The 22,205-nt window shown below is 35.0% G+C and overlaps 1 protein-coding gene across 7 annotated transcripts in view; it reads right to left on the reverse strand.

Annotated features, from left to right (window-relative positions):
• Positions 1-22,205, reverse strand: part of tncb (tenascin Cb) — a 130,689-nt gene that overhangs the window by 19,124 nt on the left and 89,360 nt on the right. For 5 of the 7 annotated variants that reach the window (XM_087251194.1, XM_087251195.1, XM_087251193.1 and 2 more), the window contains 8 exon segments: positions 21,597-21,860; positions 21,402-21,517; positions 20,587-20,740; positions 15,495-15,764; positions 12,395-12,580; positions 9,988-10,077; positions 7,393-7,656; positions 3,215-3,490 (listed from right to left, as the gene is read on the reverse strand). In XM_087251194.1, the coding sequence (XP_087107320.1) occupies positions 3,215-3,490; positions 7,393-7,656; positions 9,988-10,077; positions 12,395-12,580; positions 15,495-15,764; positions 20,587-20,740; positions 21,402-21,517; positions 21,597-21,860 (1,620 nt within the window). 7 annotated transcript variants of the gene reach the window in all.

Below are 22,205 nucleotides of genomic sequence, written 5' to 3' on the forward strand. Positions count from 1 at the left end.
CAGTGCTTTGCATATTTCTGAAATCATGTTCCGTGGACTGCATTGGGTTATCTTAACTTCTTAAGTGTTAATAAAGTGTTGTATGTTTTACAAGTTTGCATATGTGTTGCAGTATGGAGACAGTAAAGACATATTGTAGCAAGGATTGGATGTTGGTGTTGTCATGTAACGTGTAACATCAGCCGCAATGCTGCTTCCTGCTATTTATAGATACGGTGTGATACCTAGAAGATCATGTGTCTTTTTGAATGCTGTTACTTCTAATATATTACATTTAACGCATTTCATATACTCAGGGCTTGACATTAACTTGTTTGATCAACAGCCACTGTGGCTAGTAGTTTTCCAACGTTACTAGCCACTCACCATTTTCACTAGCCACAATTTTGTTGTTGGGAAAATATATTTTTATATGCATATATTTGTCTGTCATGCTTAAAATTGATAATTTTTACATTTTGTGTAATGTCAACATGCCTCCATTTTATTTTAACCTTTTTTATTTCACATGACTCAACACTAAGGATTTACCTTTTTTTTCCCCTCTGGCCACATTAAACTAATTATTTTCTTGCCACAAATTTTAAATAATGTTTAAAAACAAGCTAAATATAGCTATATACATACACTTCTTATTCAACAAAAATGTTTTTTTTTTTAAAAACAATTGACAGTTTAAAAAATTATTCTCTTTTATCTAAAACTATACACAGTAGTTTGTCCAGGCTAAAGGTCCCAGATCATCAGGTAACCATAGATAAATGGTTATTTCCTATTTAAGCAATGTTATTGTAACATCATATCAACAAAAGTAACTGTAATCAAAAGAAAGCAGGTCATAAATATTCTGTGTGCAATAGAGAAAGGATGATTATGTTAGGTTAACATTAGGCCCAGTAATAATCTGTTCAAAGAATGGCAAAAGCGAAAGCGGCAACAGCTACTGGATCCCAATTCTAGCCCTTACCCTTAGCCCTACCCCTTGTTTTGCGTGTTCCTTTGAAGGTGCAGGGGTGTCCCAATTCTTTTTAGCTTGAAGGTGTAGGGCGGAAGGGAAGGGGGTAGATTGCCCTTCGAACAAAGACCTCACTCAAAACCAAGGGGTAAGGTAATTTCCCAGAATACACCAGCCACAACGGCCGGATCGCTGCACCCGGTAGTCAGGAGATTCACAAATTAGTATTTTTGTCATTATTACGAATTTTTACAACAAACAAGCACACGTTTTAATATATTCTAAACTGCGTTCATGTTTTACCACCATGCTAAAAAAAACAAAATACATTTAAATAAAAACGGATCTATTATCCCTAATAATTACTCCTTTATAACAGTCCTATAACATTCTGACACTCGAATACCCAGTCAGAAAAGTCTATTGGCTGGGAATGGGCTTTTTACAGTGTCTGCTTCTGCTATAATGTTAATGTTGTTTTTGTTGTGTTTACATAGATAAAAATGGCCACTGTAATGCACAGTACAGTTAAGAGCTTCTTGCCACATTATATCATTATGATAACATGATATATGCCTTCAGTGATTTCTTGAAGATAAATACCAAAAAATAATGCAACTGGAATAACTACAGCAGTCACGATCGTCTGATCTCATATGAAGCAAGAGATCGCGATGACATATGATGATGTCTACAGGTGCTGTAGTGCTGTCCCAATTCTTAGGGGTACATTTTTTAAGTCCTTCCCCCTCACACTTGGTTTTAGGGGCCAAAGGGAAGGGGTACAAAAATAGAATTGGGCTAAAAAACCTGGAGATCTCTTGAAAGCAGCAAAACCGTGGCTGCATGAGTGCCACTTTTTAACAATTTATTTTAAAGAGAAACAATTTCACCAGTTGCATTTCCAGGCACAATTGTTTTGCGCAAAGAAACGGGAGCTTTTAAGCACTTGCACGCATTACATTAGATTTGCCTCACTCACAACGTCAGTGAGCGAAGATCGCCTGTGTCTTACCATGTGCCTGATCATTCTCTCATTCGGTATTCACCTGCTTTCTTTTGCTCGGCGAACAGTTATCAATCATGCTGCTTCTTGATTCTAAGAGCACATTTGCACGCATATTGACAAACTGTCTTAAACTAAAATTCTAATCTTTAGGGACGAGGCAGCTCTGGCAACTTGTTGCCAGCTTTGGGCTGGCGGGTGTTAATATCAAGCCCTGCATATACTATATATGACAGTAGGTCTATTCTAAAACTGAGATTCATTCTGAGATGTCATGATGGATCAGGCTACTTTCATTTTAAATTTGAATCATGAAATTTTCTTTACAGGTCAGTCAAATTTCCTTTATATTAACCTGACCTAAGCCACACAGCTAAATATGTATAACTTATAAACATGATTAACCTGTTTGTATACTACTTTACTACTGCAACATATGATGTTAATTATTATATTATTTAAAAAGTGCTATTTAAAGCTTTAGCATCGAAATATTGAAAGGAAAACATAAATAGTGATATGCGAATATCTGCAAGAAGGTCCACTTTTTGAGAAAAAAGAACCCCCCTTTTCACTGGGCTGGCTACAGGCCTTGTATAAATTTATATCTATATATTATGGAAATGGTCATACTGGCTAAGGCTTTTTAGTTTTTACTATTACTAAATATTTACCTTACTTTCTATATGTGACCCTGGACCACAAAACCAGTCTTGCATGGACGTATTTGTGGGAATAGCCACACTATATTGAGTCAAAATGAACCATTTTTATTTGAAGTAATCTTCTATAAAGGCTTAATTGCTGGTTAGTAACGTGCATTGGTAAGAACTAAGAACCTGGACAAATTTAAATGTGATTTTCTCAGTATTTAGATTAATTTGAACCCTCAGATCTTGCCGAAAAATGTTCCAATAATCTAACAAAGCATACATCAATGAGAAGCTTATTTACTTAGCTATCAGATAATATATACTTGTGACTGGTTTTGTGATCCATGGTCACATATTAATAGTGGAAAATAAGATGAAGTTTCAGTGATGGATGATGGAGAGATGAATTCACTATGAATACTATAATAACTTAAAATTCAAAAAAGTGTTAGTATCAATTCACCATGTGATGTGATGAACTCCACAAAAGAGACAAGAGGTTAGTCTGTACTGCCGTTTGAGGCAAAGCAAAGGAGACTGGAAAAGAAAAGATGCCAAAAAGATGGCCAAGCTGGCTCAAGACTTGGCAAGTATTGATACCTGTGATGGCTTCGGCAAAGACAGGGTCTAAGAGCTCTCCCTTGTACAGCCCGTACAGTGTGACCCTGTAGAAAGTACTAGGAGAGAGGTCAGTGACAGCCAGGCTGAACTCCTGGCCAGACAGTGTGTGGTTCTGGCCATCAGATAAGCCATCTGGGTCAGACACTTCAATCAGAAATCCCTCAACCTCTCCTCTGTCCAGATCCCAGGACATACTGAAGCTGTCCCAAGACACATCAGAGATGGTGATGTTGCCCACCTGAGGCTTCTCCTCATCTGGATGACAAACAGATCAGAAGATAATTAATTTGACAGGTACATTCAGGAGAAGAACAAACTATGGCTGGTTTCTAAGACATTCTCTTTTTAAGTTTGTGTTCATTGCTTAAAGGCAAATGTATAAACGTAGGCACAAAGAGGTATTTATGAAATCTTCACTGCATAGCTGAATAAAATAAAATAAAATAATAAATAAAAGGTGACGCAGTGGCGCAGTACGTTGTGCTGTGACCTCACAGCAAGAAGGTCACTGGGTTGCTGGTTCGAGCCTCGGCTGGGTCAGATGGCGTTTCTGTGTGGAGTTTGCATGTTCTCCCTGCGTTCGCGTGGGTTTCCTCCGGGTGCTCCGGTTTCCCCCACAGTTCAAAGACATGTGGTACAGTTGAATTAGGTAGGCTTAATTGTCCGTAGTGTATGAGTGTGTGTGAATGAGTGTGTGTGGATGTTTCCCAGAGATGGGTTGCGGCTGGAAGGGCATCCGCTACGAAGGTTCATTCCGCTGTGGCGACCCCAGATTAATAAATAAATTAAATTAAATTAAATTAAATTAAATTAAATTAAATTAAATTAAATTAAATTAAATTAAATTAAATTAAACTAAATTAAATTAAATTAAATTAATTAAATAAATTAAATTAAATTAAATTAAAAAACAGATAATCTTTCTTACAATTACAAAAAAGCAATTTGTTAATTTCACCAATTTCATCTCCATCTGTTTAAAACTGAACATCTGTTCATGCAATGGTGAAAAAGAAAACAGATGATTAACTTTCAGAAAGTTGTAGTGATAAACAAACAAATCTGCAATCATTTCTCTACGCAACCTATTAACATCCAAGCACCAGCTTGCTGAGACAGCTTTGGTATTAATGGCCCTGAGAAAAGCCATTAATTTTTGAAGGTCCTGCTTAGCCTGCCTGAGCAGAGGTACGCAGAACACTTCAAACATGGGAGGCAGCCATGCAGCGCGGCGCAGTGCAACCTATAATTGAACATCATTGTGCATTGTCAGCATTCACAGGGAAAGAGGGGGCAGAAAGCTTGGAGATGCACGGTGGGCTAACCATTATCCTGTCTATGCACATTCAAGAGAGGAGAAACGTGGCGTGCAAATAGGGTGAGAGACAATGCGGATGAAGTGAATGACCTTCCCAGGCATTAGGGCCGCTTGTTGCTTTTGAAACCTGGAGATGAAACAATACTGAGCTGTCAAACAGCAAAACAACTCATTGATCATCTCGCGCCATTCATGGGAACTTAAATTTAGCTAAATTGATTCATTTTGTACACTTATCCAATAGAGTTCCTTTAACTGCAAGCGCTCCATGTATGTCTGAGGGGTGGCCTTCACTGCATGCAAATGGAAATCGGAGGAAATACAATAAAAGAACGGCTTTATTGTTTGGAGGACCTCAGGCCACAAACATCTCAAGGGTGTATGAATAAAGCTGTTTTTAGATGCATGCAAACCATTTGTGTTTTTCACCTCTGTATGTGAGCTTTAAAACATGCAGGTTCTTCTAACCATGAATGTTTGGTCATATTTACAGTCGTCAAAGGTGAATTCGTTTCAATAGAAAACTAAGCAAGGTAAACTGACAATGAATTGGAAATAGTTTTCCAGCTTTAAAAGGAATGCAAAACTCTAATAAAATTGTAAAACTTAAAACACATATTCTCAATTAACTAGTTGCTCATTTGCATATATTATTTTTGAGAGAAAACTCTAGCTGTTATCAGCTGTGCTGGGTGGAGATCTTACATATGGCAGTCTCTTACTGATAATAATTAAGATGACAGTTGTAGTCAATAACAAAAGCCAGATTTCTTATTTAAGGTAACATATTCTGATTATGTATGGATTGCTTTTAGATTACTTTGGAGATAACTTTTTATTTTATTTTGATTGGTCCCGAACAAGTTTTGAAGCATGAATTAAACTATAGTGTCAAAAGGTCAATTTACATGGTCATTCTGTATTGTGAACATTTAAAGCTAAGTGATAAGACACATATCAGAAGGTTCAGAAAGCAAAATCTAAAAGAGAGAGGAAAAATTCGAATTCAGCCGTGGTCACACTGGACTTTTCACCCCATGGACTTCTATTGATACAAACGCAAATGCATCAGACCGGAATTGCAAGCTCATGTGTCAAGTTTCACAGTTCGCTGCGTTACAAAATTCAAGCTTGGTGAACTCTGACCTGCCAAATGGTATCACATGACAGTGTGAGACCATTCAAGTTTAAAACATGACCTCTCTGGGCAGAAATGTAAAATATGGACCAATCGCTGGATTTTTTTAATGTCAAACCATCTTGTTTAATACCGCCTCTTTTTGCAGCTCTGTATAACAGAATTTTGCATGCTCAAACTCTAGTGTGACCGCAGCTTTAGGGAAAATTGTGAATATTTTACTGTCATTTCTGTACTCAAATTACAAGCAAAAATTTTTTGAAATGTAATTACATAATTAATGTTATTAGTGAATATGTGTTCTTTAATATGAAGTTTTACCACAATAACTTGTTGGTTCTTTACAACCTACAAAATATCAACATAAAACTGCCTGGCTTGACTGTTTACAATACACTTTTTTTCAACCTAATTCTGTAAATGTGACTATACCTTAACAAAATGAAACTTAGTGCTTAGTGCATATATATATATATATATATATATATATATATATATATATATATATATATATATATATATATATATATATATATATATATATATATATATTTATATATATATATATATATATAAATATATATATATATATATATATATATATATATATATATATATATATATATATATATATATATATATATATATATATATATATATATATATATAATTTTACTTTATTTTTTTCTCTCTTTTCCATCTAGTTGTATCCTCATGAGTTTTCATTGAGAGGGTCTCAGCCTTCTAGTCTCCACATCTACATATTACAAGCTGAAACACTTATAATGATGCCAGAGAGACATTCAGAGAACAGAAGAAACCCCAAACCTAAAGGTCTCCCTGCCCCCCACCTTCCCGTTTCCATTGGGTCTGAGGGAAGTGTATGCCCATGTTTGTGTGCCGTGTCTAAGGCCGATAATGGTTGCTGAAATAAATGCATTGGGATTATAGTGCTGGTGATTTCAGAGACAACATTTTAACAGGCGGCTCAGCATGTGTCCTATTTATCAGTCCGCCCCACAGTTCATTGTGGTCAAATCACGCAAATCCAAAAGGGGAGTGGGCTCACTCTGACGATTATCACATGAATGAGCTTTCTGTGCGTTTGTGTGTGTGTGTGTGTGTTTGGGATCTTGAGAAACACTATATCTGTTGTCTTGCCTTGGCGACCAAAGCAAACAACTGATGCTATATTTTTTATAGCTTTTTGGCTTTAGTAAATGATTACCAAGCAAGAACATTTGGTAACTGTGGATGTATCCTAACCACAGAGATTTTGGCTATAAAATAAACCCACATGCCACAATTGAGGGCAGAGAATAAGGATATTAGCCACCCATTTCCCGTGTACGGTGGCATTCTGACAATATGAATATTTTTCAGATTTTTTTGGAGGTTTCCTCAAGATAGGAAGCTAAAAATGATTCATTCAAGTCATAGAACAAAGACTACAGTATCTTCAAACTCCAAAAGAAATATTGACACATCAGGAGGGAAAATAAAGATATTATATTATATTCCTGAGCTGCCTTCACATCTTCAAAGTTTATGGCTGAAACCATCAGATTTAAAACCAATTTTTAAAGCTGATTTCACAATCCAAAGCACTATTGCTTTTTTCCACTCTAGAAGCAGGAGAAAAGTGGATGTGAAGACGCATTCATAAAACATATAAATGAAAATGTAGTGATGCAGACTAACCTGTGGATGCTGATAGAGTGGCTGGCGCACTCATCTTTCTTCCTCTCTCAGCGGTCAGGGTAATGGTGTGCAGCATGCCAGGGTTCAGGCCAGTCAGGATGTAGGTATTTGCAGCACCAGGTATCTTCAGTTCCGTTTTATCTCCATCCGCAGGTATAAACACTAGACTATAGGTGTCGATTTTAGCAACCGGCCTTCTCCAAACCAGTGCCAGGGTGGTCTCTGTGGTCTCACTTACTTGAAGGTCTTTGGGAGGATCAAGATCTAAGAGGCAAGGGAATTGACATGAAAAGATTAGTTTGTTAAATTGGCAATTTAGTCATCATTTAACCACCCTCAATTTCTTCTGAATACCACCAAAGAACTTTTAAGGAAACATAACAAGAAACTTGGAAAAGAATGCCAAAGGATAATGCAATATTGTAAATAGGCATGCTTGTTATATTTGATGTCAGTTAAAGCTACACAATACATTTAATAATCCAGGGGACTGCTAACCATTCTAATAGGATCACTGAATCAGTATGATTCATTTAAAATTTCCAACTAGGGGTGTACACTATCACAAATAAACAACATACAAAGTTCCAAAGCATTCAGTGTCTAATGAGGCCTAATATAATACAGTAGCGATGCCTTTTATAATTATTTTGAACAATTATTCATAATTGTTATGAAGCCAAAACTGCCTAAATGGGGGTTTTTATCTGTGTGTGTGTGCTTTACATAATGAAATTTGACAGTAAAGTAATGTCACACAAGCAAAGAGTGTTGTTTTCCTGAATATCAATGAATGAGTGTGAATGTGAATGTGTTGTTGATTTTATACACCTGTATAACAGATACAGGTAATACTATTGCATGAATTACATTTTAGACAAATTTAGATACATTTTAATTTACGTTTGGCCATCGAAACTAGTTCCAACCAAATCCTGAGCAGACCAGTTCTCAGGGAAAAATAGTTTTTTTTTTATTCCAGAATCAATCAATCAATCAATCAATCAATCAATCAATCAATCAATCAATCAATCAATCAATCAATCAATCAATCAATCAATCAATCAATCAATCAATCAATCAATCAATCAATCAATCAATCAATCAATCAATCAATCAATCAATCAATCAATCAATAAATCAAATCAATTTTGAACAGGTCAAATGAGCCATGGGTTCAAGTACATGCTTGTAGAATCCCAACCCCTGATCCCATGAACCCCAAACCCATTTTTGCTTGGTGAATGAATCATATTTAAAATCCAAATAGATATAGAGATGTAATTTTTGGCAGTACCGCACATCTAGATCCAACTGAAAATAATTAATTGTTTTCAAATTAAACCAAACATGAACAAACCAATATAATGAATATTAATATCTTCAATTTATAACAACTTTCATTATTGTTCTGTGTCACACAAAGGCTTCAGAAGATTTGAATTAAACAACAGCAGATGTTTAATATAATGCTTTTCAAACTTTTAAGTTCTTTACAAACCCATCAGTATCACTACTAGAGTCAGTGGCAGATTTAGTGATTTTGATTTTTGATTTTAATTCCAGTCATAGGGCCCAAGTCCTGAAATTCACCCTTTCCACTTTTATTTAATTTTTATTTATATAGCTTTTTTTATCACTCAATCTTCTACTAAATTAGTGCAATCTCTACATTTTAATTAATTAGATTTCTCCAAATGAATTTACAACTAAAAATAATAAATATTTATTTATCAATTTGACAGCTGAACTGCTTCATGGTGGATATTTTACTTTGTAATAATATTATTACATTATTATAATAATATTATATTTGATTTTATACTGAATAATATTTAATCAAGTTAAAATTGCATTTATTGAACTCTCACCACACAAAAATGGTAGAAAACTATGTTATATATAGTTTATAGGTATACTTAGAATTTCTAGGTATTTATTACTGGCCTCCAGATTTCCAGGGGCCCTATGTGGCTGCTTACCTTGAATAATGATAGGGCCAGACGGAATCTGTGGACATTTTTTGCTATTTCTACGCAGAATTTTGTTACAAATCTGCTGATTTATGTGGAATAATTTTGGGAGCATCATAACTAAAACCTTAATATATGAAGTAAAACGTAAGATCTTTTTAACTTGTATTTATTGTCTACAATGCAAATCCAATTAGATCCACTTTATTTGGTAAACAAAGCAAGTCTTCTATATAATATATCTACTAAAAGAGAGACAATATGACTTTACAAACTGTATTGTGAATAAATTATATTAACATTTTCATATTAGTCAATAATACTACTGAAATTTATTAAAAAACTGAATAAATATAAGTTTCCACACATTAACACAAGTAAATAAACAGAATCAATGATGGGCTAAAAATCTGCGAAATTCTTTGGAACTCTGCGTTCGCAGATTGCGTGTGGGCATACTTATTGGTTAAATCCACCCCTGATTACAGTCAGTATATTAATCTTTGTTCTAAATTACAATTCCATTCAGAATTCACTCGAGCATCATAAAAGAAAACAAGACAATCACATACACATTCAATATGTAAATAGAACAGCTATTGTCGCTTCTGTTAAGTCTTACCAGTCACAGCGTTGGTCGTAGCAGGCAAACTCTCACGCTCTTCCTTGATTGAAGTCACTCCCATTCCATATTCAGTCCCAGGCCTGAGGCCTAAGAAAAAGCCCAACAGATTCCTTACTCTTAAATCATTAAGCAAAAACGAAACCATTATTCTCTCACATTAGTTATTTTTGGACCCTCCACAGAAGGCAATTATTTTTTGTACTCGCCACTGTGAGGTTTTAATTTCATCTGCGCGCCATATCAATCTAATGCCTTTAGGTTGCCGCATCAAAGAGCTTCTCCACAGGCCAGAAACAATATTTACCATCATACAAGAGATTCTCAAATCCCCACACCCCCATTCACAAGAGCCCTTAGCCCAAATCCCACACTTTACCCCTCTTAATGCCTGTATTGGCTCCTGCAGAGGTCACTGTGCTGGAGTCCTCCAGCATGAAATTACGCGTAATGCAGAGGAAGCTCATTATCAATAAAATCACAGGCGTGACGGCAATTACAGATAATAACTGTGTGAAAGAGACAACTAGTGAGATGTGTATGTGTGTGTGAAAGAGACTCTGCGTTATTAGCTGAACAGATCGTCCGCCTTATTTACAGCGAACAGGCCTCCCAAGGACAAAGGAGCAAACCAGACAAAGAATCTATTATCCATTTTGAATATATTTTTTCTCCCAGCCATGATAATCCCTGCTTGCGGTAACACATGGTTGTAGAGAATAAGAATTAGCACTGGAGATTGCCTCAAAGCACAAGTGTACAATAGGAGTGTTGCTGTTAGGAAGAAAGCCAGCACTTTTCCTGGGATTTTCACATTGAAGCACCAGTGTTACTTCATTTAAGATATGAATGAGGCATTGTTACCTAAAAAAAAGGGTAGCATCTCATTCCCACTAAGTCGTGTAAATGTTTAACGTCATTAAAACAAAAGCTCTCATTTGGAAATAACTGCTATATTTAGAAACCTTAATATTAGCGACACCGGTGGTCATTAAGTGAACTGCAGTCAGCAATGTTTTTTTTACCTATATATATATCACTAGAATTATTATAAAAAAGTAAAATGAATGTGGGTATATATACACACACACACAAACACACCGGTCAAAAGTTTGGAATCAGTATGATTTTGAAATGTTTTAAAATATGATTATCTTAATCAACAAGGCTGCATTTATTTGATCAAAAATACAGTACAAATTGTAAAATTGTAAAACGTTATTGCACAATGAAATAACTGTTCAAAAGTAGTTTGAAATTTAATTTAATCATTTATTCTAGTTTTTAAAGATGAGATTTCAGCTTCATTGCTCCAGTCTTTAGTGTCACACGATCCTTCAAAAATTACTGTATTATTATTATTATTACTATTATTATTAATGGTAATAGTAATAAAAGCAATAATGACTGGAGTAATAATTTAATGTAAAACTACAGACAATAAGAAAACAGTTGTTAAAAATTGTAATAAATATTTAATATTTTTTTACATTTAATAAATTGATAAACAAAATAATTTATTCATAATTTATATATATATATATATATATATATATATATATATATATATATATATATACAGTCAACCAACATACATATAACTTATTATATAATAATTCAAATGTTAAACTACACAATATTTTAGAATATTTAATTTCATGAGTCACAGAACGGGACAACGGAACAGGGACTCTCAGGATCATCACTTTTTTTTTACTTTGAAAAAAACGAGTCTTTTCAGATAGAAAACCATCTGTCATGTACAAACTAAGAAGTAGGGGAAGGTTTTGTTTCAAGTTCACATACTGGAGACTATTAATATGTAAAACATATTTTAAATAGCCTCTTTTAATAGCACACGGATGCCATTAAAAAAATTCTTACTATCCCTGTTCAGGCAAATTTAAAAAGATAGTTCACCCCAACATGGAAAGTTTCCACATCTTTACAGGTTTCCAGCTTTCTTCAAAAGATCTTCTTTTGTGTTTAAAAGAAAGTAAAAAGCTTCAGAAAAAGTGAAAAGAGATTAAATGATGACAGAATTTTAACATTTGGGGGAAGTATCCCTTTAGATTAGCCTGTTTAAATCTCTGTTTAAATCTCTGAGTTTCCAATAAATAATTCCAATAATTTTTCAGAAAGACTTCCATTATTTCAGGCCAAATCTGAGAACCACATTCCTAATTTGATGAGGAAACAATGTCTTGAACATGCAGAAGGGTCGTTTTCAGGTAATAAAATAAAATGGGTTTAACGGAAAACTTCTCCAATGTCTGGTTCGCATTGCGGCAGAACCTCACTTTACTCTTTCGCCTTCCTTTTTTTTAATCTTTATGGACTGTTTGTACTGAACATGGTTTGTAATCCCAAAGGAGGGATTATTGTGTAATTCAGATTGGCCTCTCACCAGTGATCTTAGCCTGAGTGGTGTCTTGCAGGCCGCTGGGGAAGACCAGCTCTCCATGCTCCCCTCCAGAAAGTGGGCCGTATTTGACACGGTAATTGAGGACGTTGGCTCTGCTGTTTCTCCACTCCAGAGTTATGCTCTCATCTGTCTGCTCAATTGCCTTGAGGTGCTTTGGGGAATCCAGATCTAAAACACGTCAACATGCGGATGAAAGAAAGTGCTTCCTGTAAACGTACAATTATCCTCAGAGGCAAGACAAACAAAACTGCTTCAGTGCGGCTCTAAGTATACAACACACCTGCTGAAGGCTAGAAACTACAGACAAAAACTGTTTTTCGTGCACCTGTCACATTTAAGATTTTGAGTTTTTTGGCTTTTCAGTATTTTTTTTTAAATCTAATGTATAAAAAACATCAAAAATGCACTTTTAAGTGTTTCTTTTGTCACTCTTTATCAATTAAAATTAGTGGAGGAAAGAGTACAGAAAAATCATAATCAAGAAAAAGTATCATTACTTGGCCAAAAATGTAGTGCGAGTAAAAGTATATGTTGTAAATCATACTCAAATATGTGTGAAAAGTAGTCCTTTTAAAACTATTCAAGAGAGTATTGAGCTGTGAAAGTCTGATGCCTTTACATGCAATTTGTGCATGTGTGTGTAAACGTAACATTCTGTAGAGCATTTTCTAACTGTTTAAGACTATTTGGCAGTTTCATCCCAGCAGGCAAAGGATGTCAACATGATGTCAGATTGACATTGTACCTCAACGATGTGGGAAGTTGCATTATGTTTGGAAATAAAACTTGGGTTGACGTCAGAACCCAACATTAGGTCGACATCAATGATTAACGTCAGACAGACGTTACATTTGGTTACTTTCCAATGCAACCTAAATGCGGTCTAATAATGTAAAAGCTTGACATTGTGTGGATGTTACCACTATAACGTCTATTGGACGTTGGATTTTGGTTGCCACACCTGACGAATAAATGTCAGTATTTGACATCAATATGTTGTTGATCTAAGATGTTGGCTCGATGTTGGATTTTGGTTACTTTCCAACACAACCAAAAATCAACGTCATTTCACGTCGTTACTGGATGTCAAAATAACATTGTCCTGAAGATCTAAATCTAACCTAATATCAGTATGTCTTAGGACGTGTATCTGCTGGGATCAGTGACAAGCAGTCTAAACCAGGGGTCACCAACCCTGTTCCTGGAGAGCTACCTTCCTGCACATTTCAGTTGCAACCCTGACCAAACACACCTGTTTGTAATTATCAAGTGCTGCATTAGGTACTATTAATTGGTTCAGGTGTGTTTGATTAGGGTTGGGACTGAATTCTGCAGGAAGGTAGCTCTCCAGAAACAGGGTTGGTGACCCCTGGTCTAAACAGTCATTGTGTGTAAAGATTTAAGACATCTTCTTGGCCACTTTTATTGCTTCCAAATGGTTTGCTGCATTTAAAAAGTGCCCATGTCTTAAAATTGTTCAGTATGATGCGATTTAGTTTCTATGTGCGATTTGATTGGACAGGAATCGCAGGACTAATTTTTCTACTAAATAAAGTAGTGGCTGCAGGTTGAAGGAAAGTAGTGGAGTTAAAGTACCGAGACAGCACTACTCAAGGGATAGTACAACTACATGATTTTAAAACTACTTTGAGTACTTTTGTAATTTCTTACTTTACACCACTGATTACAACAAATATTCATCCATTTGGGTTTCTTCAACACTGAGCCATAAATATATGCTTTAGCACTTATATAACAACAGACTTTATAGTTTTATTCATTTAAACTTTTTTATCATTTTGTTTTTAACAAAGGAATATGTTCCTACATAACATACACTGCAATAGGCTGTAAAAATTTATGTTTGTTCTAGCTTTTTATAGCATGTTCTGAATTATGGGTCAGGTTCAAATTGTGTTTACATTTTTAGGGTAGAAATGTGTGCAAAGTCGTGCCTATTTAACGAAATTATGACTTATTTGCATATTTAACTATAACATTTTTGAAAACTTTTTTAAAGGTCCAGTAATTTTTGTTTTATTTTATTTTTTTTTAAATTAGGGATAACTAGCAAACTTTTAAGCCGTCAGCTAGCGCTCTGCAACTCACACATGATCACCCGCTGTAGCTAAGTAGGGCTGTGCCCGGTCAGTACCTGGATGCATGACCACAGGGGAAAGCTAGGTTGCTGCCAGAAGTGGTGTTAGTGAGACCAGCAGGGGGCTCTCATCCTGTGGTCTGTGTGGGTACCAATGGCCCTGTATAGTGACGGGGACTCTATACTGTCAGTGAGTGCCATCTTTCGGATTAAACGTTAAACCGTGGTCCTAGCCTCTGTCCATCATTGCCTCCTAACCATCTCCATATCATAATTGGCTTCATCACTCTGTCTCTTCTCTACCAATCAGATGGTATGCGTTCTTGCGCATTATGGCTGCTGTCTTGTCATCCAAGGTGGATGTTGCAAGCTAGTGGTGAATGAGTAGATTCCCCCAAAAATGCGTTGAATGTCCAGAAAAGCACCATATAAATGTAAGGTTTTATATTAATAATAATAATAATAATAATAATAATAATAATAATAATAATAATAATAATTATTATTATAATAATTATATATGAACATTATATATGAACATTCAAAGCTTACAGTTTGTCAGATATGCATAAATAGCTCATAATTTTTTTTCACGTCTCCTCATAACTTAGTTTCTCATCAAATCTTGACCAATTAAACGCTCTCTAGTATCTGACATGCCCTGCCTCCTTCAAGACACTTCTCATTTGCTTTTCAGTTGATGCACTTGAGTTGATGAGCTCAACCACTCTATCACGGCTGTGATAAAAACATTACACTATTGGCTGTTATTTTTTAAAGGGGAGGAGCTACTCTATATCCGACCCTCTCTTCATTTTTCAATTAAGATTACGTCAGATAAACATAAAATAAAATGCACATCAAAGCACTTCACTGGACCTTTAAACTTTCAACTCACTGTATTCACTTATATTGCATTGCCTTAAGCAGAATACATTTTTGGATGACCTGGAAGCATTTCTAGTTCTTAAAAAGTGTTCATACCTGTTGTGAAGGTCTCATAGATGGGGAAGCTGCTCATCTCTCCCCGGCGGGCCATAAGAGAGACCTCATACTCAGTGTCAGGAGACAGCTCAGCCAGATGGTACTGGGTTTCTATGGAGGAAAGCTCGATTGTGTTCCTGTCGGAGGAGTCTGTGTTTGGGCCATAGGAAACAGAGATGCCGTCCACCTGAGCGACAGGCTGAAGCCACGTGACCAGGGCTGTTGTGTCCGTCACGTCACGCACATCCACCTGGCTAGGAGCATCAATCACTGCAGATGAGAGGAGAGAAGAGTGTGAGACAGCTGGGAAAACACAGAATTACACAGAATAGAAAAGCAGGTGAGCTCAAAACAGCTGCTGCATACTTTTAGATGGAAAAACCTCCATGCATGCCAATCACCTTCATTTACCCTATAGCTTATTTAAAAAAACCACGCACACACATTTATGCTATGCAAGACGCATATTACTTTTAATACATAATACATATTACTATTACTAAGTGCAGTATTATTAACTTAATTTGAACTTAAATACAGACATTATTAAATAGGTTTTATTTCATATTGTCTCTGAGCTGGTAAATAGTAAAATAAGTAAAATAAAAACTATCATTCATTCATTCATTCATTTTCTTTTTGGCTTAGTCCCTTAATTAATCAGGGGTCGCCACAAGCAGAATGAATTGCCAACTTATCCAGCATATGTTTTACACAGCGGATGCCCTTCCAGCTGCAACCCAGTACTGGGAAACACCCATACACTCATGCATTCACACACATACTCTACAACCAATTTAGCTTACCCAATTCACCTATGGTGCATGTGTTTTGGACCTGTGGGGCAAACTGGAGCACCTGGAAGAAATCCACGTGAACACGGGGAGAACATGCAAACTCCACCTTGCTGTGAGGCGACAGTACGACCCACTGCGCCACCGTACCACCCATAAATAAATTTATATATAATATAAAATATTGTATTATATATATTTTTGTATTGATGCACTAAATTTATTTATATGTATTTGTTTATTTATATTTATTGTTAGTAAATAATAATAATAATTTTATTTATAAAATATCTATTATAAATAATGATCTAACTGGAATGCATTCTTTGATGTCAAGCAGATCTAAATATGATGATTATTTGACTTAACTGTAGCCTCAGCTAAAAATATAAATATTTTTTGTAAATAAGTGTTAATATTTTTTATTCATTTTCTTCAGTTAATTACTCTTTCTATTTTTCTATTAAAGAGTAAATAAGTGTAAATATTTTTTTTTTGCAAATAATGTAAATAATGTCTAACAAAAAGCTTTTGTACATTTTTCTGATGTTAAGAACCTCTAAATATGATAATTACCAGCCTAAAATATCATAATCTAAATTTTTGTATATATAGATCAATATACTATATGTTACCATTACAACAACAACAATAATAATAATTATAATAATTATAAATAACAGTTATTATTATTATTATTATTATTATTATTGATTTAAGTTAAACCACTTCTTATACTTCTAAATAACTTAGGTTGTAATATTTCTGTGTGGAGTCTGCGTGTTCTCCCTGTGTTTGCATGGGTTCCCTCCGGTTTCCCCCACAGTCCAAAGATATGCGCTATAAGTGAATTGAATAACCTAAATTGGCCAAAGTGTATGTTTGTGTGAATGCGAAAGTATATGGGTTTTTCCCAATGTTGGGTAAAAAAAGCTGGAAGGTCATCTGCTACGTAAAACATATGTTGGATAACTTGTGGTTCATTCCGCTGTGGCATCCCCTTATAAAACAAAGGGACTTAGCCGAAGGAAAATGAATGAATGAATGAATAATAATAATAATAATAATAATAATAATAATAATAATAATAAATAATAATAATAATAATAATAATATGTTGTTGTTAATATTATTATTAAATTGCGTTATTTTTTATATTGTAACTTTGTTGTTAAATAGTAAAGTAAATTAAGTCAAACGTTAAACGTAATCATAAAGTCAATAAAGTAAATAAATAGCTGTTTTAGACTTTTTGTTGTCACAGACCTCTAAATATGATGACCACTCATTTATAATCTACATTTTATAAAATGTACATTTCAACATTAAAGTCGTTAGAGTATTATTTTAAAATAACACTTGCTTCTTTATGAGCAAAAAATACAAACAGCTATTTATGTCTTCATTTTAATGCTAAAATCAGTTTGTCACAATTGGAGGAGCATCGTGAACTGATAGGACATATGTGAGCTGAAGATAATGCACTCCAGCTCAGAGCAGATCTGTGCATGTGAGATGCTGGAAACACCAGTGATCTCTCATGTTTCTGAGTGCTGCCTCCCACACACTGAGAACTCACTTTCAGCAATTAGTCCCCCTTTAATGCAAATCCTATGTGGCACAAGTCGAAGAAATGGAGGAGATGGAGCGTTAGAAGCATGCTGGGAGATTTCTCTTTAGACATTTGTAAGACAGCAAGAGCAGCTTGTTGTGAAAAGGAACTCTGGTTACTTGAATTGACAGCATAAGAGGAAAATCTTGTCTTTTTTCCCTATATAATCTATAGCATGTTCTGTACGAAGCTGGCGATAAAAGTAAATGGATGTTTAGGAAATGTCACAAGGGTAATAGGCTCTTCAGAAAATCATTGAAGATATTTGAAGTGTAACATTTAAGGGAAATATCACTTTCATACAATCAAGTACAAGTTTGGGAAAAAAGCTTTTAATGATTCTTTCTGCATGCAGCTGATATTTGGAAATTTATAGTAATATAAACAAGCAATTAAAACTATGGACTTAAAGCCTATGCGATGGCATCATTGTGAGGTTTTATGTAAACATAACCTTTTTAGTTTTTTGAAATGTTTAAATAATCATTCTCTAATGCTGTTTTCAGATCAAATCAGTAGGCATCAAACCTCTCACAGAGTCACATGAGCAACTGCTAATGTTGACTGTTGTGTTTTCTCTGTTGAGGGAACCAAATTGTGGATGATTTACCTGTTAGCCTAAAATTAGAAAGTAATATAAATGTTTTTAGTAGTGTATTAAAAAGTGGTTAAAAACAAAACAGCAATGTTTACACAAATAGTTTGCTACACTTTAAAACACAACAGTCAAATTTATCAAATGAAATGAGTGTAGTTAACTCAAAATCTATTGAAAGTTAATTCTACTCATTTGAAAAGAGTTTTGAACTCAGTCTTCAAAGTAAAGATTTAATTAAATACCTTAGTTTACAGTACTCATATAGATCAGTTCTTTAACTCAAATGGTTTGTAGCAATCTGTTTCCTCAAACGGTTTGAGTTTCCATAACTTATTGGGTTTTACAGTACTCAGTTTGTTTGAGTTCTCTTCATTTATTGGGTTTTTGTGCTCATATTGCTTCTTTTACTCAAATGGATTAAGTTCACAGTACTAGTTAGGATTAGTTTTTGAACTGAAATGGTTTATTGCAATCGGTTTTCTCAAATGGTTTAAGTTGGCTTAACTTTTTGGGTTATAAAGTGTATAAGTTTGTTGATCATGCCGCCTTTGCTTTTTACTTATAGCAATTGTATGTAAATCATTATAATGTTAATGTGTTTATAATGTGTTTTAATGTTTATAATAGTGTATATGTGTCTATTTTATTTTTATTTTAGGTCAAGCCTTCTGTGAACAGGTGTTGAGAATTAGCAAGTCTGCTAAAACACGTAAACAAATGCATTTGGTTGTCCAGTGTACTTGTGATGTCCATATTAAAATAAATAAATAAAAACTTTCATATTTATATAGGAATTTGATGCATTCCAATATACAATTATCAAATGAAAAAGATATGAATAAATTTTATCAGTAAGACCTTAAAGATGATATTTAAGCTACTATTAAACAGGACGTTTAAAAACTATTAAAACATACATTATTAAATGTTTAATAATTACATTTTTACATATACTTTATTACCCATTTAATATTGTAACATTTTTTATTTATTTTAAATGTATTTTTCTGGTCATTTTTACTCTAACTTTAGCTCTCTAAACATACTCTACACATCTAGCATGTTTCATAATTATTTACCTCTTTATCATGAATCATTTGTTATATCCCTCATTTTGTAAAATCAATCAATCAATCAATCAATCAATCAATCAATCAATCAATCAATCAATCAATCAATCAATCAATCAATCAATCAATCAATCAATCAATCAATCAATCCTAATGTCTGACATTTTGAAGAGAGAAATACTTTGTTCCAGTATATTGTCAGGGGGCAACTAAGGCACTGCCTTACCTGTACACCTGATTTGGTTAAGGTTCCTGATTTTAGATGAGAGAGACACATTCATGTTTACATAAGGTGTTGTAATTTATTTATTATTTTTTTTGCTTACTTTTGACTACTTTGCTGATTTCTTTGAGGGAAGAATCAATAGGCGTGTTTATTTACGGGACTTTTCTCATCTGTTTATCTAATATTCTGTAATAAGTTAGTAAAATTTTAACTGTATTATGTAGTGATCAGAAGCCTTTTGTTTCTGCTCTGGTAGTTGCAAAACCTCACCAAAGTCTGTCTGTCTGTCTGTCTGTCTGTCTCAGTCAGTCAGTCAGTCAGTCAGTCAGTCAGTCAGTCAGTCAGTCAGTCAGTAAGTCAGTCAAATTAACACTCCTAATGTCTGACATTTTGTGTAGGCTTATAAGTTTTAGTTGATAAAGTGTAGTAAAACACATGGTAAAGATGTAAAATCTTATAAAATACATTGCTAGTCACTGAATTAGAGGTGTTCAATCCTTGAAAGCAATCGTCCTCGAGAGCTCAGCTCCTGCTCAATTTCTACACATCAAAACCAGCTAATCAATGGCTTCAGGTTTACTAAAACCCTCCAAGCAAACGTGTTTTGTCAGGTTGGACATAAACTAGGCCAGGACTGAGCACTGGTTCAAAATATAAAAAAATAACTGCTAATTTGTGTAAACCGCTGACTGAACTTTCTCATTTCTGGTAAGACATCCTGTCTCTTTAAAATGTCTAAAATAGTTTCTGAAAAACAGCAGACTAGTTTAGTTACAGTCGGCAGCTGCTTACTTGTGACAACGTTCTTGCTGGCTGGGGGTCCACGGGTGTTGTTCTTTACGACTTCAAGCTTAACTTCATACTCTTGTCCAGGTCCAAGTCCAGACTGCTCAAAGGTGGTCTCAGGAGGAGCGAGAGAGTTCAAAATCTCTCCATCTTCTTCTTTCTGCCATTCAAAAACAGTTTTTTTTTCAGTGAATTGATTTGTAGAATATATTAAATCTCAAAATCTGCTGGTCAGAGGTTCTCTAGGTTAACAAAAGAACACCAAAGAAACAACTTCAAGAAAAACAAAGTCAAGCTACAGGGGGAAGAGTGTGTCCTGAGAGGCAACGCTTTGGTTTTTTAGATGATTCTGCTTGGATGAGTGTTTCACTTCACAGTGAGGGTTATTTTGGCATTGACATCCCTGAACTTGATGCGTGAATGAGGTTGCCAAGCTGTGTTTTGAAAGAGCGATGTAGGGGAGGTTTGCATGTTCTAATGGTGCTGTTTTCTGGAGTTTGCATAAGCCCTTGAGAAAGAAAATAAAGCATTACAGAGACAATAACACTTCTGTGGCACAAGGTCATGCATACTGTTGCCAGGAGCTTCTCAGAGGGTTTTGTCTTGCAAAAGCGCAGACTTTTCGACAGTGGCTTTTTGCTTAGTGGCACCACTCAGCTATTTTCCACTGAACGCCTTGGGAGATTCTCAATTTTTACTATTGCTTGAAAACAGAACGGTCCTTTTATATTACATATTTTAGAAGAAAAATATGAGAGCAAGTGATAAACTTCTGGATTGCAGCCACTCTAGAGACTCACAGGCGATGCCAGGACACTCACTGTGTTTCTGAAGATCAGATTCCAGCCATCAAACGGGATGTTCAAGGGGTCCCACTCAACCTCCACTGAAGTCTCTTTCACGGATTTGAATTTCAGGCCCTCAGGTTCAGGAAGATCTGATTGTAAGATATGGAGCAGTGCATCAGAATATATTCAGGACAAAATAACAAGCATTGAAGGATATTGGTGACTCACGTGTGGCTATTCTGGCACTGACAGGGACGCTCATCTTGCTGTTGAGAACTGCAAAGACACTGATTAGGTACTCTATGCCAGGCTCTAGCTCCCTAATAGTAGCTGTCTTCTTTTCACCAGATACTCTCATTTCCATCTCCAAACCTCCAGGAGCCGTAGGTACATAGGTGATAAGATACTCTGTCACAAGCATCTCATTAACCCAGGCGACGTCCACTGTTTCTGGGTCGACCTCAGTCACAGTAAGGTCTCTGGGTGGGGAGACTGTGGATTAAAACAAGACAAATTAGTCACAAAAATAACTCAATATCAGTTCTTGAAAGAGAGAAATACTTTATCTTATTTCTCTTTATCTAGCTTATTGTCAAGGGGCAATTTGGTGATTTGGTTAAGGTACCTGATTTTAGATGACACATTCATGTCCACATTTGGTGTTATAAATTGTCACTTTTGCTTACTTTTGAATACTTTCCTGATTTCTTTGTGAGGAGAGTCTATAGACTTGTGTGTTTATGGGACTTTTTCTCATCTGCTTTTCTAGTATTCTGTAATAAGGTAGCAAAATTACAGTTGAATGAAAATTATGTAGTGATCAGAAGCTTTTGTTTC

Source organism: Danio rerio, chromosome 5 (assembly GCF_052040795.2).
Source record: "Danio rerio strain M-AB ecotype USA chromosome 5, GRCz13ab, whole genome shotgun sequence".
Lineage (NCBI taxonomy): Eukaryota > Metazoa > Chordata > Actinopteri > Cypriniformes > Danionidae > Danio > Danio rerio.